At 53.3% G+C, this 26,780-nt stretch overlaps 1 protein-coding gene across 1 annotated transcript in view; it reads left to right on the top strand.

Annotated features, from left to right (window-relative positions):
* Positions 1-26,779, top strand: part of rev3l (REV3 like, DNA directed polymerase zeta catalytic subunit) — a gene marked incomplete at its 3' end in the record, with an annotated part of 38,137 nt that extends 11,358 nt beyond the window's left edge. Inside the window, exons 13-32 of the mRNA XM_079754075.1 lie at positions 144-3,834; positions 4,721-5,436; positions 5,759-5,838; positions 7,054-7,191; positions 9,253-9,430; positions 10,045-10,156; positions 10,618-10,733; positions 11,784-11,902; positions 12,934-13,052; positions 13,516-13,657; positions 14,284-14,528; positions 14,907-15,015; positions 15,112-15,318; positions 20,031-20,140; positions 21,569-21,683; positions 21,998-22,135; positions 23,155-23,345; positions 23,501-23,747; positions 25,801-26,007; positions 26,639-26,779. Of these exons, the coding sequence (XP_079610201.1) occupies positions 144-3,834; positions 4,721-5,436; positions 5,759-5,838; positions 7,054-7,191; positions 9,253-9,430; positions 10,045-10,156; positions 10,618-10,733; positions 11,784-11,902; positions 12,934-13,052; positions 13,516-13,657; positions 14,284-14,528; positions 14,907-15,015; positions 15,112-15,318; positions 20,031-20,140; positions 21,569-21,683; positions 21,998-22,135; positions 23,155-23,345; positions 23,501-23,747; positions 25,801-26,007; positions 26,639-26,779 (7,121 nt within the window). The remainder of the gene's footprint in view (positions 1-143; positions 3,835-4,720; positions 5,437-5,758; positions 5,839-7,053; positions 7,192-9,252; positions 9,431-10,044; positions 10,157-10,617; positions 10,734-11,783; positions 11,903-12,933; positions 13,053-13,515; positions 13,658-14,283; positions 14,529-14,906; positions 15,016-15,111; positions 15,319-20,030; positions 20,141-21,568; positions 21,684-21,997; positions 22,136-23,154; positions 23,346-23,500; positions 23,748-25,800; positions 26,008-26,638) is intronic.
* Between the last annotated feature and the right edge of the window lies 1 nt (position 26,780).

The raw sequence follows: 26,780 nt of genomic DNA, 5'->3' as shown, positions 1-26,780 counted from the left end.
CATGTTGTTTCTTGTTTCATGCTGGTCCCTGTGTAAACCAATGTGAGTCGGTGGTTGTTGCATAGTTTCTGGTTTTAATTCTCTAGATATCACTTGTGTTATCTATTGGCGGTGAAGGTCAATTCTATATTTCTGCTCTCCAGATTCTTCACTAACTGACAGCGGCAGCAGGAACCACTCGTCCCTCAGCGCTCCAGACGAGTTCCTGACCCAGATGAACCGGTTACCTGGGGAGACACCGTCCTCTACCCGGCCGCCCCAGGACACCAGGGAGCCCTCCGACTTCCTATCCAGCTCCAGCCCCCACCACAGTGACCAGTGCTCCACAGGGTTCAAGATCAACAAACAGATCCCCTACATCCCTCCGGTGAAGCACCCCATCCCGTGTAAGACCAGCAGCCACTCCGAGGAGTCTCCGATGTGTGTGGAGAAGAAGGAGGAGGTCCGTCCCCTCTACTCGTACGAGAAGGCCACGTCGATGGCCTTGGAGGAGGCGGATCTCGACGGCTTCCCGTTCGGGAACAGGAAGATCACTCAGAGCAGGAAGAAGTACAGCAGCATCAACAAGGTGGAGAACAACTGTCTCTCCATCCTGCAGAACCACAGGACCTTCTCGCTGTGCTACTCTGAGCTGAGGAAGGTCTCGGGGAAGACTGAGGTGGAGATCAGTCACAAGGACTGCAGCAGCTCCAGCCTGAGGACCTCCCACCGGGAGGAGGAACGCCAAGACGACAGGATCCACCAGATCGGTGAGGACGAGGACGAGGAGGAGGAGGATGAGGAGATGGAGGCGGTGGAGGAGGATGAAGGAGATGTCGGGGAACTCAAGATAAGGTACGAGGATTACCAGGACAACAAGAGGACCATGGTGGCCCAGCAGGAAGCCCACTACAAGTTCTTCCCCAGTGTCATCCTCTCCAACTGTCTGACCCGGAAGAAGGCGGGTACCCCCAAACCAGGGGAGGCCGAGGAGGTGGAGCTGCCGGTGCCCCGCCGGTCCAGACTGAAGCTGAGCAAGCGAAGGTCTGGATCCCCAGCCCAGAGGAGCAAGGTGAATGCAGTGGAAAGCCCTGAGGAACATTCCTCCAATAGCCTCAACGGGAGCCAATTCACCAACACCCTGCCATTGAGCACAGACACAGAAATGACCGACACCAAGGGTAGTCTCTTCACAGAAACCCTGCCAGAGCCCGTCCAAGATGGGCCAGGGGTAGTGCCAACCATAAAAGAGGAGCTGGTTGTTGAAGAACGGCACGTAGATGAATGTAAGGAAACTCTGTCGCTGTCCCCCGCCCCTAACCCCTTCACTGTTGCTATTGTGTCTGATCTAGCTCTGTCCACCCTGGAGATAAAGCCTTCACCCCTGGAAGTGCTTCCCTCCTCAGTCACCAAACCCTCAGGGATGCTCAACAGCAAGTACACGTTGAGAACCAAACGCAAAAAGAGCCTGGACAGCGAGGACGGAGAGCCAACAGGAGCACCTGGACTCAAGAACACCGTTTCCGTTAAGGAGCATCCTGTGGTGAGCACTCCGGAGCCCAAGAACCAGAAACGCCGCAAGAAGGAACCTCCGATCATCATCAAGTACATCATCATCAACCGGTTCAAGGGACAGAAGAACATGCTGGTGAAGATGGCAAAGGTGAACGTTGCTGAACCGGTGGTCTTGTTGACCTCGGACAAACTGGAGCAGTACAGCAAACTAGCCCCTCTGAAACAATTCTGGCCCAAGGTACCGGAATCCTCTGCTATCAAGTTTCCCATGTCCGAGCCAAAGGCCAAGAAACAACCCAGACGAAAGGCCAGGGCCGCTGCCACAGCCAAGAAAACCGGCAGCAGCTCCCCCAGACCTCCAGTCAGGCCTGGAGTCAGACCGGGGGGACGGGTGAACAGAGCTAGGGTCCAGAGGCCTTCCCTGGTCCCGCCAAACCCCTGCTACGCCGAGCAGGCAGACGACCACGATTCAGAGTACAACGACGTGATGCTGGAACTCGGCTACCTATCCGAGAGGTGCGCCAGCCCGGCAGACTCTACCCCCCCTCGCTGCTGGTCACCTAGCGACCCTCTGATGGATACAGGACCTTCAGGTCAGCTGATCAACCCCCTCAGTGACCCCTGTCTCAGTTGGGCTCCTCCAGACCTACCGGCAGAACCACGTCGGTCTCAGACGCTATGCCGTAACCAAAGTGCTAAACCTAAGAAGTCCCCGAAAGCTAAACGAAGAGTTACCAGTGCTGCTAGTGAGCCCTCCGAAGGGGAAGGGAGCCAAGCCAAAACCGAAAGAACGAGACCAACGATCAGCCTAACGTTGAGGAGGAGGAGGAGAAAAGCCGCTGCAGGAGATGAAGAAACTGCAGACAACAGCGGTTCGACAACTCGCACGAGAGCCAGAAAAGCACAGAAAAAGAAAGGTCAAAAACCCAAAGACTGTGAAACCTCCCAGCTTCTCTTCTCCGACGATGAGCAGAACCCTGCGGAGACCTCCTCCCAGGGGGTCCCTTCTTCTCAGCAGCCTCTCGGCACAGCCAGCCAGGCCTGCTCCCACGGTCTGTCGGCTCCAGGCTCCCCCAGGCTCCTCAACGAACCCAAGGCTGAGGACCTCGAGACGTCCATCATGGAGGCCAACCAGGGCGAGGCACCAGGGGAGCTCCAGAGATCCAGCCCGGCGGCTGTGGTTAAGGCAGAGGCTGTTCCTGTGAAATGCACGACTCCTCAGGTGACGCCTCTACCTGAACCTTCACATGAAGGCCGTAAGGTTCACACTCCAGCAGCAAACCCCCCACAATCCCCTGCCTCCAGGAACGGTCAGATACCCACGCTGTCGGAGACGCCGTCCGGGCTGGAGGTCCTGAAGAAGCTGCTCCAGAAGAGGCAGCGGGCCCAGGCCCTTCCTATGCAGACGGTCGGTGTGCAGAGCTCCACAGGTCCTGCTGCAGCAGCACCTACAGACCCCACGAACAGGCCCCCAAGATCAAGGAGGGCTGCCTCCACCAAGTCCAAAAACCCACAGTCCACCACACGCAAGAGACCCAGGAACGGCAAGGCGAAGGGAGGCAGCCAGCCAGAGCTCCCTGGGAAGCAGGAGGCTGACGTGTCCGAGGACAGCCCCGTCTTCCTGTCCGACCCGGGGCTGGACAGTTGCCATTTGATCGAGGACAGCATGTCTCCGGACGTTCCCCACAACTACAACTTTGACATCAACGCCATCGACCAGGCCGAGTTCTCCAGCCCCTACAGCGGCAGCCATTTTGTGCTCGGTGACAAGAACCTTCCGGTGAAGTTCCTCAGCGACGTCAGCCTGGAGGGAGTGCCCGCTCTGAACCTGAGCCTTTCGTCCTCGGGGGAGGAGCCAGAGGAGGCGTCCCATTGGCAGAGGGAGGAACGAAAGAGCCCTGACCTCTTCGAGAACGGGGACACTGTATCCAATCAGCTGTCCGGAAGAGAGTGGGGCTCCTCTGGCGGGAAGAGCCGGGGCCTCAGCCCCTTCCAGGACTTCCAGTGCGACCGCAAAGAGTTCCTCCTGTCCGCCCTGGAGCCCGTCCAGCCTCGGCCCCTGACCTCCGCCTCCTTCGTGGACAGCGAGAGCTCGCCGACCGGGGACCTGCCGGAGGCGGGCGACGCCCTGACCTCCACCACACCCGGTAGCTCGCCGCGCTCCGTCAGCTCCCAGGGACGGCTCCGGGGCGCCGGGGGAGGGGCCCACGTCCTCAAGCCCCTGATGTCCCCCCCCAGCCGGGACGAGATCCTCAGCTCCCTGCTGGACCTGCAGCTGACGGAGATCGCCTTCAAGGAACCCTTCTGCAGCGACCCCGCCGACGCACCCGTGAAAACCATGTAAGACCCTCACTAGACTGTTAGCGTTGAGCTTTTAAAGGTGCGGTCGGTGAGATTGAACAGCTGCTCTAGACGGGTTACTACTAACATACAGCTATTAAAGGTGCAGTAGTTGGGATTCAAGAGCTACTCTAGACCAACATTTGGCTATTAAAGGTGCTGTAGGTGAGATTCAAGAGCTACTCCAGACTCACTATTAACATTAAGCTTTTAAAGACCCGATCAAAATGTTGCTCTCTTCTGCTCTCCTGAGCTCTTCTGCCGTCTGACTTCAACTTTTTACAAATGGTACCTAATGCACCTGAAACATGTATCAACATTTATAAAGTTATGCTATCCCCCCAGGATCTGTCACCCAAAACTGAATATGCATCATTACAATAAACCTAAAACGAGATATTGAGGTTACCCTTTATGTTTTATATATTGCTTAGTATATTATATGCCTTTTAGGCCACTGTTCGCTCCTTTGATATCTTCCACTATGAGCAGTAACATCATAACTCCTCTACTCCCCATTCCTCATGACCACAGACCCAAGTGTCCAGCCCCCCTCAGTGCTGATGAAGTGCCTGTATGTCTTCTCTGTGTGTGTGTTCTATACCCCCTCAGTGCTGATGAAGTGCCTGTATGTCTTCTCTGTGTGTGTGTTCTATACCCCCCTCAGTGCTGATGAAGTGCCTGTATGTCTTCTCTGTGTGTGTGTTCTATACCCCCCTCAGTGCTGATGAAGTGCCTGTATGTCTTCTCTGTGTGTGTGTTCTATACCCCCCTCAGTGCTGATGAAGTGCCTGTATGTCTTCTCTGTGTGTGTGTTCTATACCCCCTCAGTGCTGATGAAGTGCCTGTATGTCTTCTCTGTGTGTGTTCTACACCTCGTCCCCAGGGAGGTGGGGGGCCGTCGGCTGGAGGTGGGCACCACCCTGGCCCGAGACCTCCCAGAGTCCACGGGGGAGCTCTCACAGGAGGGGCTCGCCTTCTGGAAGACCGCCTTCTCCGCCATGACCCGCATCTCCTCCACACCCCACCCCCAGGGGCCCTCCGCGGCCCCCGGCCCCTGGCCCGAGCCCGCGGGGGACCGCAAGACGGTGCTGATGCCGTGCCGGACGGCCCCCAGCCTGACCTCTGTCCGCCTGTGGCTGGAGGCCCGGTGGCAGTACCAGCGCCTGCAGGGAGCGAGGGGGGGGGATGCCTCGGAGAGGGCCCCCGCCGGGGCCCCAAGGAGCCGGAGGAGCCCGCCGAAGCTCCTGGGCCGGAGCCCGGCCTCGCCCAGCCCGGTGGCCGCGCAGACACAGGACCCCGCCCCGGAGGGGGGAGGAGGACCCCTGACCTCCCCAGAGTCCCCCGACCTCCCTCCCTGGCAGGACCCCTCCCAGACCCCCGGAGACCACCAGGAGGAGCAGGAGGAGGAGTGGGAGGCCAGGAGCGGGCTGTGTGTCTCCCCGGAGGGCTGCGGCGCGCCCCTCAGTCTGTCTCCCTTCCCCAGGAGGAGGCAGGAGGCCGGGAGGAGCAGCCCCCCCTCCCTCCACAGCACCCCCGTAGTGAGGAGGCGCGGGGGGAGGTGCAGGGAGGAGCTGGTGTGCAGCACGCCCCTGGCCGACGGTACGACCTCATGAGTCTGGTTACGGCCGGCGTGCGTCTCAGGAGGCGGAGCGGGTCGGCTGGTGACCGGGAGGTCGCCGGTTCGATCCCCTGCTCCTCCCAGCAGGGTGTGGAGGTGTCCCTGAGCGAGGCACCCCCCCCCCTGACTGCTCCCGACCGGCCGGCTGTCGCCCTGCGGGGCTGACTCCGCCGGCGGGCGGTGAGCGTGTGCGTGAATGGGTGAATGTGAGGCCATACTGTAAAGAGCTTTGAGTGGCCGCTGGTTAGAAACGCGCGGTATAAATGCAGCTACCATTTACCATACCACTCCTCCCTGTTTCAGAGGAACTGTCCAATCCGCTGCGGGAGAGGCGTAGCCAAGCAGAGCCGCTGAGGAGGGTGTTGCTGACCACCCAAATTAAGGTCAGCTGACCTCTGACCCTCCTGCCTCCCTACTAGTGGTATAGAGTACTGGTCTGCACTGATGGTATATAGTACAGGTGTTCTAGTACACTTTGGTATATGTGTGTTGTGATGGTCTGATGGTATATAGTATATGTATACTGATTGTATATATATATATAGTATGGGTGTACTGATGGTTGATGGTCTGATGGTATATAGTATGTGTGTAGTATGTAGTGGTGAACACTGATGTGTATACTGATGGTATATAGTCCAGGTGTTGTGGTATGTACTGATGGTATATAGTCCAGGTGTTGTGGTATGTACTGATGGTATATAGTCCAGGTGTTGTGGTATGTACTGATGGTATATAGTCCAGGTGTTGTGGTATGTACTGATGGTATATAGTCCAGGTGTTGTGGTATGTACTGATGGTATATAGTCAATGTGTTGTGCTATGTACTGATGGTATATAGTCCATGTGTTGTGGTATGTACTGATGGTATATAGTCCATGTGTTGTGGTTTGTACTGATGGTATATAGTCCATGTGTTGTGCTATGTACTGATGGTATATAGTCCATGTGTTGTGCTATGTACTGATGGTATATAGTCCAGGTGTTGTGGTATGTACTGATGGTATATAGTCCAGGTGTTGTGGTATGTACTGATGGTATATAGTCCAGCTTTTGTGGTATGTACTGATGGTATATAGTCCAGGTGTTGTGGTATGTACTGATGGTATATAGTCCAGGTGTTGTGGTATGTACTGATGGTATATAGTCCAGGTGTTGTGGTATGTACTGATGGTATATAGTCCAGGTGTTGTGGTATGTACTGATGGTATATAGTCCAGGTGTTGTGGTATGTACTGATGGTATATAATCCAGGTGTTGTGGTATGTACTGATGGTATATAGTCCAGGTGTTGTGGTATGTACTGATGGTATATAGTCCAGGTGTTGTGGTATGTACTGATGGTATATAGTCCAGGTGTTGTGGTATGTACTGATGGTATATAGTCCAGGTGTTGTGGTATGTACTGATGGTATATAGTCCAGGTGTTGTGGTATGTACTGATGGTATATAGTCCAGGTGTTGTGGTATGTACTGATGGTATATAGTCCAGGTGTTGTGGTATGTACTGATGGTATATAGTCCAGGTGTTGTGGTATGTACTGATGGTATATAGTCCATGTGTTGTGCTATGTACTGATGCTGTGCTGGTGTAACAGAACCAGTTTGCGGCCCTGGCCGAGCCCCAGCAGCTGGACCAGAAGGAGACCTCTGGTATCGAAGGGCCCAGCTTCTCCAACTCCTACGGCTTCAAAGTCAGCATGCAGAACCTCCAGGATGCCAAGGCCCTGCACGAGGTGACCTCACCCACTCACTCACTCACTCACTCACCCACTCACTCACTCACTCACCCACTCACTCACTCACTCACTCACTCACTCACTCACTCACTCACTCACTCACTCACTCACTCACTCACTCACTCACTCACCCACTCACCCACTCACTCACTCACTCACTCACTCACTCACTCACTCACTCACTCACTCACTCACTCACTCACTCACTCACTCACTCACTCACTCACTCACTCACTCACTCACTCACTATACTTATACGTCTTAGAGACATACCGTTTGTGGCTGGTTCGACTGGTTAGTTTGACAAGTTACGATGTTAGTGGGACTAGTTTTACTGGTAAGTGAGACTTGTTAGTCTGGTTAGTGAGATTCGTTCTACTGGCGTGTGAGACAACAACTGGACAACAACAACAACAACTGTTTTGTGATAATATTTATACTGGTTAGTGAGACTAGTTACACCGGTTAGCTGGTAAATGAGACTAGTTATACTGGTTAGTGAGACTAGTTATACTGGTAAGTGAAACAAGTTATACTGGTCCACTGGTTAGTGAGACTAGTTCAACTGGTTAGTGAGACTAGTTGTGGTTGTGCTGCAGGTCCAGTACCGGACCCTGATGGGCCTGGAGGTCCACTGGTTAGTGAGACTAGTTAAACTGGTTAGTGAGACTAGTTGTGGTTGTGCTGCAGGTCCAGTACCTGACCCTGATGGGCCTGGAGGTCCACTGGTTAGTGAGACTAGTTCAACTGGTTAGTGAGACTAGTTGTGGTTGTGCTGCAGGTCCAGTACCTGACCCTGATGGGCCTGGAGGTCCACTGGTTAGTGAGACTAGTTGTGGTTGTGCTGCAGGTCCAGTACCTGACCCTGATGGGCCTGGAGGTCCACTGGTTAGTGAGACTAGTTCAACTGGTTAGTGAGACTAGTTGTGGTTGTGCTGCAGGTCCAGTACCTGACCCTGATGGGCCTGGCGGTCCACTGGTTAGTGAGACTAGTTCAACTGGTTAGTGAGACTAGTTGTGGTTGTGCTGCAGGTCCAGTACCTGACCCTGATGGGCCTGGAGGTCCACTGGTTAGTGAGACTAGTTGTGGTTGTGCTGCAGGTCCAGTACCTGACCCTGATGGGCCTGGAGGTCCACTGGTTAGTGAGACTAGTTAAACTGGTTAGTGAGACTAGTTGTGGTTGTGCTGCAGGTCCAGTACCTGACGCTGATGGGCCTGGAGGTCCACTGGTTAGTGAGACTAGTTAAACTGGTTAGTGAGACTAGTTGTGGTTGTGCTGCAGGTCCAGTACCTGACCCTGATGGGCCTGGAGGTCCACTGGTTAGTGAGACTAGTTCAACTGGTTAGTGAGACTAGTTGTGGTTGTGCTGCAGGTCCAGTACCTGACCCTGATGGGCCTGGAGGTCCACTGGTTAGTGAGACTAGTTGTGGTTGTGCTGCAGGTCCAGTACCTGACCCTGATGGGCCTGGAGGTCCACTGGTTAGTGAGACTAGTTCAACTGGTTAGTGAGACTAGTTGTGGTTGTGCTGCAGGTCCAGTACCTGACCCTGATGGGCCTGGAGGTCCACTGGTTAGTGAGACTAGTTCAACTGGTTAGTGAGACTAGTTGTGGTTGTGCTGCAGGTCCAGTACCTGACCCTGATGGGCCTGGAGGTCCACTGGTTAGTGAGACTAGTTGTGGTTGTGCTGCAGGTCCAGTACCTGACCCTGATGGGCCTGGAGGTCCACTGGTTAGTGAGACTAGTTCAACTGGTTAGTGAGACTAGTTGTGGTTGTGCTGCAGGTCCAGTACCTGACCCTGATGGGCCTGGAGGTCCACTGGTTAGTGAGACTAGTTAAACTGGTTAGTGAGACTAGTTGTGGTTGTGCTGCAGGTCCAGTACCTGACCCTGATGGGCCTGGAGGTCCACTGGTTAGTGAGACTAGTTCAACTGGTTAGTGAGACTAGTTGTGGTTGTGCTGCAGGTCCAGTACCTGACCCTGATGGGCCTGGAGGTCCACTGGTTAGTGAGACTAGTTAAACTGGTTAGTGAGACTAGTTGTGGTTGTGCTGCAGGTCCAGTACCTGACCCTGATGGGCCTGGAGGTCCATGCCCGGTCCCGCCGGGACCTGGAGGCGGACCCTGAGTTCGACCCCATCTGCGCCCTCTTCTACTGTTTCCATAGCGACGCCCCCCTGCCGGGCTCAGCCGCCCACCAGCTGACCGGCTCCATCGTGGTGGCAGAGGACACGGGTGAGGATATACATATAGATAATATATAGATATACATGGTTAAATACAGAGGACACAGGTGAGGATATACATATAGATCATATATAGATATACATGGTTAAATACAGAGGACACAGGTGAGGATATACATATAGATCATATATAGATATACATGGTTAAATACAGAGGACACAGGTGAGGATATACATATAGATCATATATAGATATACATGGTTAAATACAGAGGGCACAGGTGAGGATATACATATAGATAATATATAGATATACATGGTTAAATACAGAGGGCACAGGTGAGGATATACATATAGATCATATATAGATATACATGGTTAAATACAGAGGGCACAGGTGAGGATATACATATAGATCATATATAGATATACATGGTTAAATACAGAGGGCACAGGTGAGGATATACATATAGATCATATATAGATATACATGGTTAAATACAGAGGGCACAGGTGAGGATATACATATAGATCATATATAGATATACATGGTTAAATACAGGCTCATCGACCCAGGTGAGAACACACACTAACCCATGTGAGCGAGCCTGTGATAATGTATCTATCTATGGTAGATATATTCAGTGCCCCGTGTGTCCCCAGAGCGCCACAGAAAGGCCCCCCTGCTGGTCCGATCGGGGGTCACAGGCCTGCAGGTCACATACGCTGCCGACGAGGAGAAGCTTCTGGAGGAGCTGCTGCTGTTAGTGAGGAGGTGTGTGTGTAATGAGGAGGTGTGTGTGTAATGAGGAGGTGTGTGTGTGTAATGAGGAGGTGTGTGTGTGTAATGAGGAGGTGTGTGTGTGTGTGTAATGAGGAGGTGTGTGTGTAATGAGGAGGTGTGTGTGTAATGAGGAGGTGTGTGTGTGTAATGAGGAGGTGTGTGTGTGTGTGTAATGAGGAGGTGTGTGTGTGTAATGAGGAGGTGTGTGTGTGTGTAATGAGGAGGTGTGTGTGTATGTGTAATGAGGAGGTGTGTGTGTAATGAGGAAGTGTGTGTGTAATGAGGAGGTGTGTGTAATGAGGAGGTGTGTGTGTGTGTAATGAGGAGGTGTGTGTGTAATGAGGAGGTGTGTGTGTGTGTGTCGGTGTTGTCGCCTGATGTGTTGTGTTTTATCGGTCCTGAAGGTTTTGGGTTCATCACTGCTCTCCTTATATGGTGGTGTTTCCTGTCAGGTTCGACCCAGACATCCTGATTGGCTACGAGGTGCAGATGCGTTCGTGGGGCTACCTGCTGCAGAGGGCGTCGGCCCTGGGGACGGACCTCTGTCAGAGGCTGTCCCGCATCCCTGGTGAGAGAGCCGAACCCAGCCCTGGGTGTGTTGGGGTACAGGTGTTTAGAGAACGGGTGCTACATGGACATTTAATGCAAAGAGGATGGTGTGCATGGGTTGGGATGCAGGTGTTTAGGGTATAGTTGTTGGGGTACAGGTGTTTAGGGTATAGTTGTTGGGGTACAGGTGTTTAGGGTATAGTTGTTGGGGTACAGGTGTTTAGGGTATAGTTGTTGGGGTACAGGTGTTTAGGGTATAGTTGTTGGGGTACAGGTGTTTAGGGTATAGTTGTTGGGGTACAGGTGTTTAGGGTATAGTTGTTGGGGTACAGGTGATTAGGGTATAGTTGTTAGGGTACAGGTGATTAGGGTATAGTTGTTGGGGTACAGGTGATTAGGGTATAGTTGTTGGGGTACAGGTGTTTAGGGTATAGTTGTTGGGGTACAGGTGTTTAGGGTATAGTTGTTGGGGTACAGGTGATTAGGGTATAGTTGTTGGGATACAGGTTTATGGGTATGTTGACGGTATATATGGTAGAGTACAGGTGTTAGGGTTTCAGGTGTTTAGGGGTACAGGTGTTTAGGGTATAGTTGTTAGGGTACAGGTGATTAGGATATAGTTGTTGGGGTACAGGTGATTAGGGTATAGTTGTTGGGGTACAGGTGTTTAGGGTATAGTTGTTGGGGTACAGGTGTTTAGGGTATAGTTGTTAGGGTACAGGTATTTAGGGTATAGTTGTTGGGGTACAGGTGTTTAGGGCATAGTTGTTGGGGTACAGTTGTTTAGGGTGAAGTTGTTGGGGTACAGGTTTATGGGTACATTTGTTGACGGTATATATGATAGAGTACAGGTGTTAGGGTACAGATGTTTAGGGGTTCAGGTGTTGAGGTAGAGGTGTTAGTTAAGGGGTGGGGTATTTTCTTTTACAGGTGTTAAGGGGTATATTTGTTGAGGCATTATTTATAGGTGTTAGGGTACAGGTGTTAAGCCGTACAGATGTCAGTTATAGTGGTTGGATATAGATGTTATAGGACAGGTGTATCAGCCTCTATGTCTTTCTGTCTCCAGGTGACAGTAAGGAGAACCACTTCCAATCGGCCCGTGACAACTATGGGGCAGACACTATGACGGAGATCAACATCATCGGACGCATTACCCTCAACCTGTGGAGGATCATGAAGACTGAGGTACCTTAACCCTTAACCCTAACCTTTACCCTCAACCTGTGGAGGATCATGAAGACTGAGGTACCTTAACCCTTAACCCTAACCTTTACCCTCAACCTGTGGAGGATCATTAAGACTGAGGTACCTTAACCCTTACCCTTACCCTTACCCTTAACCCTAACCTTTACCCTCAACCTGTGGAGGATCATGAAGACTGAGGTACCTTAACCCTAACCCTTAACCCTTACCCTTAACCCTAACCTTTACCCTCAACCTGTGGAGGATCATGAAGACTGAGGTACCTTAACCCTTAACCCTAACCTTTACCCTCAACCTGTGGAGGATCATTAAGACTGAGGTACCTTAACCCTTACCCTTACCCTTAACCCTAACCTTTACCCTCAACCTGTGGAGGATCATGAAGACTGAGGTACCTTAACCCTAACCCTTAACCCTTACCCTTAACCCTAACCTTTACCCTCAACCTGTGGAGGATCATGAAGACTGAGGTACCTTAACCCTTACCCTTACCCTTAACCCTAACCTTTACCCTCAACCTGTGGAGGATCATGAAGACTGAGGTACCTTAACCCTTAACCCTAACCTTTACCCTCAACCTGTGGAGGATCATGAAGACTGAGGTACCTTAACCCTTACCCTTACCCTTACCCTTAACCCTAACCTTTACCCTCAACCTGTGGAGGATCATAAAGACTGAGGTACCTTACCCTTAACCCTAACCTTTACCCTCAACCTGTGGAGGATCATGAAGACTGAGGTACCTTAACCCTTAACCCTAACCTTTACCCTTAACCCTAACCCTTAACACTGGCCTTTACCCTTAGCCTTGAACCCTGACCCCGTGTGGGACCATGCCTTGATCAGCCCCCCCGCTCCTTAAGCAAACAGTAGAGTTGGACTTAAATTCCTTACTCTAAAATAACTCGACCTACCTTTACCTACCTATATTATATATAGTATAGTACACACAGACAGACATATTATACCAGTACCATGTGATGAGTTATATTGATATGATTTCTGGTTCTCAGGTGACGCTGAACAACTACAGCTTTGAGAACGTGGCGTTCCACGTGCTCCACCAGCGGTTCCCGCTCTACAGCGGCCGCACGTTGTCCGACTGGTTCGACCACCACACTGACCTCTACAGGTGGGCCCTGGAGCAGCAGCTACTGAGCACCTCTTTCACCTGTCCAGTGTAGCTTCACTGTATTGCTCCGGTACTCATCGTATTCCTGTATGTCTGCTTCCTGTGTGTGCTGTACTATTTCTAAATATTCCTTTTATATGTTTTACTTTCTGTATTTCTTCTTCCTGTGTGTCTGCTGCCTGTGTGTCTGCTACTTCCCGTGTGTCTGCTACTTCCTGTGTGTCTGCTACTTCCGGTGTGTCTGCTTCTTCCTGTGTGTCTGCTACTTCCGGTGTGTCTGCTTCTTCCTGTGTGTCTGCTACTTCCTGTGTGTCTGCTACTTCCGGTGTGTCTGCTTCTTCCTGTGTGTCTTGCTTCCTGTGTGTACTCTTGTGTGTCTGCTTCCTGTGTGTCTGCTTCCTGTGTGTCTGCCTACTGTATGACCATGCCTCTGCTTCCTGTGTGTCCTCCCACTTCCTGTCAGGTGGAAGGTGGTGGACCACTACGTGAGCCGGCTGAGAGGTAGCATGCAGCTGCTGCAGCAACAGGACATCGTGGGGCGCACCAGCGAGCTCGCCCGCGTCTTCGGCATCCAGTTCTACCACGTCCTGACCCGCGGCTCACAGGTACCGCCCAATCAAAGCCTAGGTTCTCTGGCCAATCACAGCCCGACGTGCTCTGGGACTATCCTATCAAGCCCCAACGTGCTCTAGTACCAGCCAATCACAGCCCACCGTGCTCTGGGACTATCCTATCAAGCCCCAACGTGCTCTAGTACCAGCCAATCACAGCCCACCGTGCTCTGGGACTAGCCTATCAAGCCCCAACGTGCTCTAGTACCAGCCAATCACAGCCCACCGTGCTCTGGGACTATCCTATCAAGCCCCAACGTGCTCTAGTACCAGCCAATCACAGCCCACCGTGCTCGGGGACTAGCCTATCAAGCCCCAACTTGCTCTAGTAGCAGTCATGTAGAACTGACTGCCCTCAATATAAACCTCGTATTAATTTAATGTCAATATCCAGGTATAAAATAGTGGACGTTGGTGGATGGAAAACGGGTCTCCCATTTTGTATGTAAATACTGAGTATCCTGCTTCTGAACTGGTCTCCCAGTTAGCAGAGACTACTGGTCCGACAGGAGGTTTAAGTTGATTGGAAGACATCATGTCCACAACCTCATCATATTGAGCGGTCAGTAGACCCACTGACCAGGAGGTTGACTGTGATTGGTTCCCCGGTGGCCCTCCAGTACCGGGTGGAGTCGATGATGCTGCGGCTGGCCAAGCCGCTGAACTACATCGCGGTGACGCCCAGCGTGGACCAGCGGGCCCAGCAGAGGGCGCCGCAGTGCATCCCGCTGGTCATGGAGCCTGAGTCGCGCTTCTACAGCAGCTGTGTGCTGGTGCTGGACTTCCAGTCGCTCTACCCCTCCATCGTCATCGCCTACAACTACTGCTACTCCACCTGCCTGGGCCACGTGGGCAGCCTGGGCACGTAAGGACCGCGCAGAGAACATATCCATCTTATCATGTGTAGATCCAATGTATATTATCTCATAAGTATATCAAGTTTATACATCTGATATGTATAGATCAAATATATACATTATCTTATATAGATATTTATTTATCAAATGTATACATCTTATTACAATACAATACAACTTTATTAGTCCCACTAGGGGCAATTTGTTTGATTGTTTTATTGTATGTAGATCAAATATATACATCATCCAATCACCTTTAGATCACATTTATACATCGTCTTATTATATATCTATCAAATCTATAAATTGTATTATTTATAGATCAAATATATAACCCTAACCTTATATACGTATATGATATGACCGCGTGTGTGTGTGTGTTCCAGGCCGGATGAGTTTAAGTTCGGCTGCACGTCTCTCAGAGTCCCTGTGGACCTGCTCTGCCAGCTGAGGGACGACATCACCATCTCTCCTAATGGGGTGGTCTACGTTAAGGTGACCCCTAACAGTGTCTCTCTGACGATGTCACCTTCTCCTATCACCTCAATCAATTACCTGATGACCCAACGTGTGTGTGTGTGTGTGTTGCAGTCGGCGGTGCGTAAAGGTGTGATGCCCAGCATGCTGGAGGAGATCCTGAAGACCCGACTGATGGTGAAGAGCTCCATGAAGACCTACCAGCAGGACAAGGCCCTGACCCGCCTGCTGCACGCCCGTCAGCTCGGCCTCAAGCTCATCGCCAACGTCACCTTCGGCTACACGGCCGCCGGCTACTCTGGACGCATGCCCAACGTGGAGGTATGACCTAACCCCCGTCACACTAAACCCTTACCCTGACCCTCTAACCCTAACTCTCTGACCCCAACCCTAACCCTTAACCCCAACCCTGACAACTCTTAACTAACTAACCCTAACCCTAACGCCTCAGACCCCAACCCTAACCCTTAACCCCAACCCTGACAACTCTTAACTAACTAACCCTAACCCTAACGCCTCAGACCCCAACCCTAACCCTTAACCCCAACCCTGACAACTCTTAACTAACTAACCCTAACCCTAACGCCTCAGACCCCAACCCTAACCCTTAACCCCAACCCTGACAACTCTTAACTAACTAACCCTAACCCTAACGCCTCAGACCCCAACCCTAACCCTTAACCCCAACCCTGACAACTCTTAACTAACTAACCCTAACCCTAACGCCTCAGACCCCAACCCTAACCCTTAACCCCAACCCTGACAACTCTTAACTAACTAACCCTAACCCTAACGCCTCAGACCCCAACCCTAACCCTTAACCCCAACCCTGACAACTCTTAACTAACTAACCCTAACCCTAACGCCTCAGACCCCAACCCTAACCCTTAACCCCAACCCTGACAACTCTTAACTAACTAACCCTAACCCTAACCCTTAACCCCAACCCTGACAACTCTTAACTAACTAACCCTAACCCTAACGCCTCAGACCCCAACCCTAACCCTTAACCCCAACCCTGACAACTCTTAACTAACTAACCCTAACCCTAACGCCTCAGACCCCAACCCTAACCCTTAACCCCAACCCTGACAACTCTTAACTAACTAACCCTAACCCTAACGCCTCAGACCCCAACCCTAACCCTTAACCCCAACCCTGACAACTCTTAACTAACTAACCCTAACCCTAACGCCTCAGACCCCAACCCTAACCCTTAACCCCAACCCTGACAACTCTTAACTAACTAACCCTAACCCTAACGCCTCAGACCCCAACCCTAACCCTTAACCCCAACCCTGACAACTCTTAACTAACTAACCCTAACCCTAACGCCTCAGACCCCAACCCTAACCCTTAACCCCAACCCTGACAACTCTTAACTAACTAACCCTAACCCTAACGCCTCAGACCCCAACCCTAACCCTTAACCCCAACCCTGACAACTCTTAACTAACTAACCCTAACCCTAACGCCTCAGACCCCAACCCTAACCCTTAACCCCAACCCTGACAACTCTTAACTAACTAACCCTAACCCTAACGCCTCAGACCCCAACCCTAACCCTTAACCCCAACCCTGACAACTCTTAACTAACTAACCCTAACCCTAACCCTTAACCCCAACCCTGACAACTCTTAACTAACTAACCCTAACCCTAACGCCTCAGACCCCAACCCTAACCCTTAACCCCAACCCTGACAACTCTTAACTAACTAACCCTAACCCTAACGCCTCAGACCCCAACCCTAACCCTTAACCCCAACCCTGACAACTCTTAACTAACTAACCCTAACCCTAACGCCTCAGACCCCAACCCTAACCCTTAACCCCAACCCTGACAACTCTTAACTAACTAACCCTAACCCTAACGCCTCAGACCCCAACCCTCAACACTCTAGAGGTAGGGTGAGTAGTGAGGTGGAGGGTGAGTAGTGAGGTGGAGGGTGAGTAGTGAGGTGGAGGGTGAGTAGTGAGGTGGAGGGTGAGTAGTGAGGTGGAGGGTGAGTAGTGAGGTGGAGGGTGAGTAGTGAGGTGGAGGGTGAGTAGTGAGGTGGAGGGTGAGTAGTGAGGTGGAGGGTGAGTAGTGAGGTGGAGGGTGAGTAGTGAGGTGGAGGGTGAGTAGTGAGGTGAGGGTGAGTAGTGAGGTGGAGGGTGAGTAGTGAGGTGGAGGGTGAGTAGTGAGGTGGAGGGTGAGTAGTGAGGTGGAGGGTGAGTAGTGAGGTGAGGGGTGAGTAGTGAGGTGGAGGGTGAGTAGTGAGGTGGAGGGTGAGTAGTGAGGTGGAGGGTGAGTAGTGAGGTGGAGGGTGAGTAGTGAGGTGGAGGGTGAGTAGTGAGGTGAGGGGTGAGTAGTGAGGTGGAGGGTGAGTAGTGAGGTGGAGGGTGAGTAGTGAGGTGGAGGGTGAGTAGTGAGGTGGAGGGTGAGTAGTGAGGTGGAGGGTGAGTAGTGAGGTGGAGGGTGAGTAGTGAGGTGGAGGGTGAGTAGTGAGGTGGAGGGTGAGTAGTGAGGTGGAGGGTGAGTAGTGAGGTGGAGGGTGAGTAGTGAGGTGGAGGGTGAGTAGTGAGGTGGAGGGTGAGTAGTGAGGTGGAGGGTGAGTAGTGAGGTGGAGGGTGAGTAGTGAGGTGGAGGGTGAGTAGTGAGGTGAGGGGTGAGTAGTGAGGTGGAGGGTGAGTAGTGAGGTGGAGGGTGAGTAGTGAGGTGGAGGGTGAGTAGTGAGGTGAGGGGTGAGTAGTGAGGTGGAGGGTGAGTAGTGAGGTGGAGGGTGAGTAGTGAGGTGGAGGGTGAGTAGTGAGGTGGAGGGTGAGTAGTGAGGTGAGGGGTGAGTAGTGAGGTGGAGGGTGAGTAGTGAGGTGGAGGGTGAGTAGTGAGGTGGAGGGTGAGTAGTGAGGTGGAGGGTGAGTAGTGAGGTGGAGGGTGAGTAGTGAGGTGGAGGGTGAGTAGTGAGGTGGAGGGTGAGTAGTGAGGTGGAGGGTGAGTAGTGAGGTGGAGGGTGAGTAGTGAGGTGAGGGTGAGTAGTGAGGTGAGGGTGAGTAGTGAGGTGGAGGGTGAGTAGTGAGGTGGAGGGTGAGTAGTGAGGTGGAGGGTGAGTAGTGAGGTGGAGGGTGAGTAGTGAGGTGGAGGGTGAGTAGTGAGGTGAGGGGTGAGTAGTGAGGTGGAGGGTGAGTAGTGAGGTGGAGGGTGAGTAGTGAGGTGGAGGGTGAGTAGTGAGGTGGAGGGTGAGTAGTGAGGTGAGGGGTGAGTAGTGAGGTGGAGGGTGAGTAGTGAGGTGAGGGGTGAGTAGTGAGGTGAGGGGTGAGTAGTGAGGTGAGGGGTGAGTAGTGAGGTGGAGGGTGAGTAGTGAGGTGGAGGGTGAGTAGTGAGGTGGAGGGTGAGTAGTGAGGTGGAGGGTGAGTAGTGAGGTGGAGGGTGAGTAGTGAGGTGGAGGGTGAGTAGTGAGGTGGAGGGTGAGTAGTGAGGTGAGGGTGAGTAGTGAGGTGAGGGTGAGTAGTGAGGTGGAGGGTGAGTAGTGAGGTGGAGGGTGAGTAGTGAGGTGAGGGTGAGTAGTGAGGTGGAGGGTGAGTAGTGAGGTGGAGGGTGAGTAGTGAGGTGAGGGGTGAGTAGTGAGGTGGAGGGTGAGTAGTGAGGTGGAGGGTGAGTAGTGAGGTGGAGGGTGAGTAGTGAGGTGGAGGGTGAGTAGTGAGGTGGAGGGTGAGTAGTGAGGTGGAGGGTGAGTAGTGAGGTGGAGGGTGAGTAGTGAGGTGAGGGGTGAGTAGTGAGGTGGAGGGTGAGTAGTGAGGTGGAGGGTGAGTAGTGAGGTGGAGGGTGAGTAGTGAGGTGGAGGGTGAGTAGTGAGGTGGAGGGTGAGTAGTGAGGTGGAGGGTGAGTAGTGAGGTGGAGGGTGAGTAGTGAGGTGGAGGGTGAGTAGTGAGGTGGAGGGTGAGTAGTGAGGTGGAGGGTGAGTAGTGAGGTGGAGGGTGAGTAGTGAGGTGGAGGGTGAGTAGTGAGGTGGAGGGTGAGTAGTGAGGTGGAGGGTGAGTAGTGAGGTGGAGGGTGAGTAGTGAGGTGGAGGGTGAGTAGTGAGGTGGAGGGTGAGTAGTGAGGTGGAGGGTGAGTAGTGAGGTGGAGGGTGAGTAGTGAGGTGGAGGGTGAGTAGTGAGGTGGAGGGTGAGTAGTGAGGTGGAGGGTGAGTAGTGAGGTGGAGGGTGAGTAGTGAGGTGGAGGGTGAGTAGTGAGGTGGAGGGTGAGTAGTGAGGTGGAGGGTGAGTAGTGAGGTGGAGGGTGAGTAGTGAGGTGGAGGGTGAGTAGTGAGGTGGAGGGTGAGTAGTGAGGTGGAGGGTGAGTAGTGAGGTGGAGGGTGAGTAGTGAGGTGGAGGGTGAGTAGTGAGGTGGAGGGTGAGTAGTGAGGTGGAGGGTGAGTAGTGAGGTGGAGGGTGAGTAGTGAGGTGGAGGGTGAGTAGTGAGGTGGAGGGTGAGTAGTGAGGTGGAGGGTGAGTAGTGAGGTGGAGGGTGAGTAGTGAGGTGAGGGGTGAGTAGTGAGGTGGAGGGTGAGTAGTGAGGTGGAGGGTGAGTAGTGAGGTGGAGGGTGAGTAGTGAGGTGGAGGGTGAGTAGTGAGGTGGAGGGTGAGTAGTGAGGTGGAGGGTGAGTAGTGAGGTGGAGGGTGAGTAGTGAGGTGGAGGGTGAGTAGTGAGGTGGAGGGTGAGTAGTGAGGTGGAGGGTGAGTAGTGAGGTGAGGGGTGAGTAGTGAGGTGAGGGGTGAGTAGTGAGGTGAGGGTGAGTAGTGAGGTGGAGGGTGAGTAGTGAGGTGAGGGGTGAGTAGTGAGGTGAGGGGTGAGTAGTGAGGTGGAGGGTGAGTAGTGAGGTGGAGGGTGAGTAGTGAGGTGGAGGGTGAGTAGTGAGGTGAGGGTGAGTAGTGAGGTGGAGGGTGAGTAGTGAGGTGGAGGGTGAGTAGTGAGGTGGAGGGTGAGTAGTGAGGTGAGGGTGAGTAGTGAGGTGAGGGTGAGTAGTGAGGTGTGGATGCTAACCCTCTAACACTGACTTCCTGTTCCTGTGCAGGTGGGCGACAGCATCGTGCACAAGGCCCGGGAGACACTGGAGGGCGCCATCAGGATGGTGAACAGCACCAAGAAGTGGGGCGCCCGGGTGGTGTACGGAGACACAGACAGGTAGGGTGGTGCACGGAGACACAGACAGGTAGGGTAGTGTACGGAGACACAGACAGGTAGGGTGGTGCACGGAGACACAGACAGGTAGGGTAGTGTACGGAGACACAGACAGGTAGGGTGGTGCACGGAGACACAGACAGGTAGGGTGGTGCACGGAGACACAGACAGGTAGGGTAGTGTACGGAGACACAGACAGGTAGGGTGGTGCACGGAGACACAGACAGGTAGGGTGGTGCACGGAGACACAGACAGGTAGGGTAGTGTACGGAGACACAGACAGGTAGGGTGGTGCACGGAGACACAGACAGACAGGTAGGGTGGTGCACGGAGACACAGACAGGTAGGGTGGTGCACGGAGACACAGACAGGTAGGGTGGTGCACGGAGACACAGACAGGTAGGGTAGTGTACGGAGACACAGACAGGTAGGGTGGTGCACGGAGACACAGACAGGTAGGGTAGTGTACGGAGACACAGACAGGTAGGGTGGTGCACGGAGACACAGACAGGTAGGGTGGTGCACGGAGACACAGACAGGTAGGGTAGTGTACGGAGACACAGACAGGTAGGGTGGTGCACGGAGACACAGACAGGTAGGGTGGTGCACGGAGACACAGACAGGTAGGGTAGTGTACGGAGACACAGACAGGTAGGGTGGTGCACGGAGACACAGACAGGTAGGGTGGTGCACGGAGACACAGACAGGTAGGGTGGTGCACGGAGACACAGACAGGTAGGGTAGTGTACGGAGACACAGACAGGTAGGGTGGTGCACGGAGACACAGACAGGTAGGGTGGTGCACGGAGACACAGACAGGTAGGGTAGTGTACGGAGACACAGACAGGTAGGGTGGTGCACGGAGACACAGACAGGTAGGGTGGTGCACGGAGACACAGACAGGTAGGGTAGTGTACGGAGACACAGACAGGTAGGGTGGTGTACGGAGACACAGACAGGTGAGGGGACACAGACAGGTGATGGTGAGACAGGTGGTGTACAAAGACACAGACAGGTGAGGGGACACAGACAGGTAGGGTGGTGCACGGAGACACAGACAGGTAGGGTGGTGCACGGAGACACAGACAGGTAGGGTGGTGCACGGAGACACAGACAGGTGAGGGAACACAGACAGGTAAGGTGGTGCACGGAGACACAGGCTGGTAGGGTGGTGCACGGAGAAACAGACAGGTGAGGGTCAGACAGGTGGTGCACGGAGACACAGACAGGTGAGGAGACACACAGGTGAGGGTGAGACAGGTGGTGTGTGGAGACGCAGACAGGTGAGCGTGGTGTACGGGGACAGACTGGTGAAGGTGGTGTACGGGGACAGACAGGTGAGGGTGGTGTACAGGGACAGACTGGTGAAGGTGGTGTACGGGGACAGACAGGTGAGGGTGGTGTAGGACTGACCTGGTGGTGTGTGTTCAGTCTGTTTGTGCAGCTGAAGGGGGCCAGTAAGGAGCAGGCGTTCCGGATCGGCAGTGAGATCGCTGAGGCCGTCACCGCCACCAACCCCAAGCCCGTCACCCTCAAGTTTGAGAAGGTGCGTGCGTGTGTGCATGTGTGTGCATGTGTGTGTGTGTGTGTGTGTGTGTGTGGTATATTGTATAACGAGTGGCTACCTCCAGTGCCCTGGCTCTTATATCAACATGACACCATAGTCACCACACACTCACCCTCTCTTACACACACACACACACACACACACACACACACACACACACACACACACACACACACACACACACACACACACACACACACACACACACACACACACACACACACACACACACACACTCTATGGATACCTTGAAAAGCGTTGAATGTGTGCGTCATGTATGTAAATGTGTGCAGGTGTACCTTCCGTGCGTGCTACAGACCAAGAAGCGCTACGTGGGCTACATGTACGAGACTCTGGAGCAGAAGGACCCCGTGTTCGACGCCAAGGGCATCGAGACCGTCCGCCGCGACGCCTGCCCCGCCGTCAGCAAGGTAACCACCAGCATCCACCTGGCCAGGGGTCTAACAGGGTCTACCTGGCCAGGGGTCTAACAGGGTCTACCTGGCCAGGGATCTAACTGCGTCTACCTGGCCAGGTGTCTAACAGCGTCTACCTCTTTTTAGTTGACATCTGCTGGGTCAATAGTGGTCTATCTTTATTTATCGGGGGCTATGCTAGTCTAGTTCTGGTCTGCAGGGTCTCTAGTGGTCTTGTTCTGGTCTCTAGTGGTCTAGTTCTGGTCTCTAGTGGTCTAGTTCTGGTCTAGTTCTGGTCTCTAGTGGTCTGCAGGGTCTCTAGTGGTCTTGTTCTGGTCTCTAGTGGTCTAGTTCTGGTCTCTAGTGGTCTAGTTCTGGTCTCTAGTGGTCTAGTTCTGGTCTCTAGTGGTCTAGTTCTGGTCTCTAGTGGTCTAGTTCTGGTCTCTAGTGGTCTTGGTCTGGTCTCTAGTGGTCTAGTTCTGGTCTCTAGTGGACTAGTTCTGGTCTCTAGTGGTCTGCAGGGTCTCTAGTGGTCTAGTTCTGGTCTCTAGTGGTCTAGTTCTGGTCTCTAGTGGTCTTGTTCTGGTCTGTAGTGGTCTAGTTCTGGTCTCTAGTGGTCTACAGGGTCTCTAGTGACCTAGTTCTGGTCTCTAGTGGTCTACAGGGCCTCTAGTTGTGGTTGCTAGTGTTCTAGTTCTGGTCTCTAGTGGTCTACTGGGTCTCTAGTGGTCCACAGGGTCTCCATTAGTCTTGTTGTGGTCTCTAGTGGTCTACTGGGTCTCTAGTGGTCTACTGGGTCTCTAGTGGTCCACAGGGTCTCTAGTGGTCTACTGGGTCTCTAGTAGTCCACAGGGTCTCCATTAGTCTTGTTTAGGTCTCTAGTGGTCTACTGGGTCTCTAGTGGTCTACTGGGTCTTTAGCGGTCTACAGGGTCTCCATTAGTCTTGTTGTGGTCTCTAGTGGTCTACAGGGTCTTTAGCGGTCTGCAGGGTCTCCATTAGTCTTGTGGTCTCTTATAGTCTTGTTGTGTGCAGGTGTTGGAGCGCTCCATCAAGCTGCTGTTTGAGACGCGGGACATCAGCCAGGTGAAGGGCTTCGTCCAGAGGCAGCTGCTGAAGGTCCTGGAGGGCGCCGCCAGCATGCAGGACCTGACCTTCGCCAAGGAGTACCGAGGCAGCGGCTCCTACCGCCCAGGGGCCTGCATCCCCGCCCTGGAGCTCGCAAGGTAGAGTGGGGGTCAGGGTGGGCGTGTGTTTGGTTTCGGGCCAGTGGGTGGGTGTGTGTGTGTGTTGGTCGGTGTGTGGTTGGGGGTCAGGGTGCGACTATTACTGCAGAGGCGGTTGTCACGGTAACGAGGGACCCCCTCCCCCCCCCGTCCAGGCGTATGACGGCGTACGACCGGCGCCTGGAGCCCCGGGTGGGCGAGCGTGTGCCCTACGTCATCGTGTACGGCTCCCCGGGGGTCCCGCTCATCCAGCTGGTGCGGCGGCCGCTAGACGTGCTGCAGGACCCCTCACTGCGCCTCAACACCACCTACTACGTCACCAAGCAGATCCTGCCCCCCCTCGGGCGTCTGCTGCAGCTGGTGGGCGTGGACGTGCTGCGCTGGTACCAGGAACTACCCCGGGTGAGAGATACCCCACATACTGCAGTCATGTACCAGGAGATACCCCACATACTGCAGTCATGTACCAGGAGATACCCCACATACTGCAGACATGATGTACCAGGAGTTACCCCACATACTGCAGACATGTACCAGGAGATACCCCACATACTGCAGACATGATGTACCAGGAGATACCCCACATACTGCAGACATGATGTACCAGGAGATACCCCACATACTGCAGTCATGTACCAGGAGATACCCCACATACTGTAGACATGATGTACCAGGAGATAGCCCACATACTGCAGTCATGTACCAGGAGATACCCCACATACTGCAGTCATGTACCAGGAGATACCCCACATACTGTAGACATGATGTACCAGGAGATACCCCACATACTGCAGTCATGTACCAGGAGATACCCCACATACTGCAGACATGTACCAGGAGATACCCCACATACTGCAGTCATGTACCAGGAGATACCCCACATACTGCAGACATGTACCAGGAGATACCCCACATACTGCAGTCATGTACCAGGAGATACCCCACATACTGCAGTCATGTACCAGGAGATACCCCACATACTGCAGACATGATGTACCAGGAGATACCCCACATACTGCAGTCATGTACCAGGAGATACCCCACATACTGCAGTCATGTACCAGGAGATACCCCACATACTGTAGACATGATGTACCAGGAGATACCCCACATACTGCAGTCATGTACCAGGAGATACCCCACATACTGTAGACATGATGTACCAGGAGATACCCCACATACTGTAGACATGATGTACCAGGAGATACCCCACATACTGCAGTCATGTACCAGGAGATACCCCACATACTGCAGTCATGTACCAGGAGATACCCCACATACTGTAGACATGATGTACCAGGAGATACCCCACATACTGCAGTCATGTACCAGGAGATACCCCACATACTGCAGTCATGTACCAGGAGATACCCCACATACTGCAGTCATGTACCAGGAGATACCCCACATACTGTAGACATGATGTACCAGGAGATACCCCACATACTGCAGTCATGTACCAGGAGATACCCCACATACTGCATTCATGTACCAGGAGATACCCCACATACTGCAGTCATGTACCAGGAGATACCCCACATACTGCAGTCATGTACCAGGAGATACCCCACATACTGCAGTCATGTACCAGGAGATACCCCACATACTGCAGACATGATGTACCAGGAGATACCCCACATACTGCAGACATGATGTACCAGGAGATACCCCACATACTGCAGACATGATGTACCAGGAGATACCCCACATACTGCAGACATGATGTACCAGGAGTTACCCCACATACTGTAGACATGTACCAGGAGATACCCCACATACTGCAGACATGTACCAGGAGTTACCCCACATACTGCAGACATGTACCAGGAGTTAGCCCACATACTGCAGACATGTACCAGGAGTTACCCCACATACTGCAGACATGTACCAGGAGTTACCCCACATACTGCAGACATGATGTACCAGGAGTTACCCCACATACTGCAAACAGGAGTTACCCCGGGTAAATGGACTGCATGGTCTGCAATTATCCAGCGCTTTTCTAACCAGTGGCCACTCAAAGCGCTTTACAATATTGCCTCACATTCACACGTTCATACACACATTCACACCGACGGCGGAGTCAGCCCCGCAGGGCGACAGCCGGCTCGTCAGGTGCAGTCAGGGTGGGGCGTCTCGCTCAGGGACACCTCATATAACACCTGAATAAGCAATATTGGGGTTAGCCAACTCGCTCTACGTCCTGGGCCACAGGCCGCCCATAAGAGATTCCCCACGTACTGTAAACAAAAAACGGACAAAAAAGGAACCCTCTATTTGGAGGTGGGTCGCGACCTGAGGAAGCAGGTGTGAGTGTCATGTACCTCGTCAGGAACTAGTGGTTCATTTCCCTGAAGGATCCCCAGCCCTGGTGGCTCAGTGCTTTCTGAGTTCTGCGTTCGGGTCCCAAGCCGGTTGATAACCACGGTCTAGACTGACCTCCTGTGTGTCCCAGGTCCAGAAGGCGTCTCTCTTGGGGGCGTCGGAGGCGGGCCGGAAGGGCACCATCTCGCAGTACTTCACCACGCTGCACTGCCCGGTGTGCGAGCAGCTCACCCAGCTGGGCGTGTGCGCCGCCTGCCGCGCCGACCCACAGCACGTGGCCGTCACCCTGAACCAGGACATCCGGCGCTGGGAGGCCCGACAGGACCAGCTGCTACAGGTGAGGCTCGGGGGGGTTTGGGGGTACCAGGGGGGTACAGGTGATCTAGAGCTGTATACAGGTGACCTAGAGCTGTATACAGGTGACTAGAGCTGTATACAGGTGATCTAGAGCTGTATACAGGTGATCTAGAGCTGTATACAGGTGATCTAGAGCTGTATACAGGTGGCTAGAGCTGTATACAGGTGGCTAGAGCTGTATACAGGTGATCTAGAGCTGTATACAGGTGACTAGAGCTGTATACAGGTGGCTAGAGCTGTATACAGGTGACTAGAGCTGTATACAGGTGGCTAGAGCTGTATACAGGTGGCTAGAGCTGTATACAGGTGATCTAGAGCTGTATACAGGTGATCTAGAGCTGTATACAGGTGACTAGAGCTGTATACAGGTGATCTAGAGCTGTATACAGGTGATCTAGAGCTGTATACAGGTGATCTAGAGCTGTATACAGGTGATCTAGAGCTGTATACAGGTGATCTAGAGCTGTATACAGGTGATCTAGAGCTGTATACAGGTGTAATCAGATGACTCCAGGTGTAGAATAGAGGTGACTACAGGTGTATACGGGAGATCTGAGGTGAATACAGGTCACCAGCGGTTTCTCCAGGTGTGTGTATTGTCTCGTCTCCAGGTGTGCCAGGGCTGCAGCGGCAGCGCCGGGCGCCAGATGCCCTGCGTGTCTCTGGACTGTCCCGTGCTCTACAAGCTGTCCCGCGTCGGCAGGCAGCTGTCTAGGGGCCCCTACCTCCGCCAGCTCCTGGAGCAGTTCTGAA

Source organism: Pollachius pollachius, assembly GCF_949987615.1.
Source record: "Pollachius pollachius genome assembly, chromosome: 16".
Classification (NCBI taxonomy): domain Eukaryota; kingdom Metazoa; phylum Chordata; class Actinopteri; order Gadiformes; family Gadidae; genus Pollachius; species Pollachius pollachius.
The sequence above is the reverse complement of the archived record's forward strand: the minus strand, read 5'-3'. Positions and strand labels throughout refer to the sequence as shown.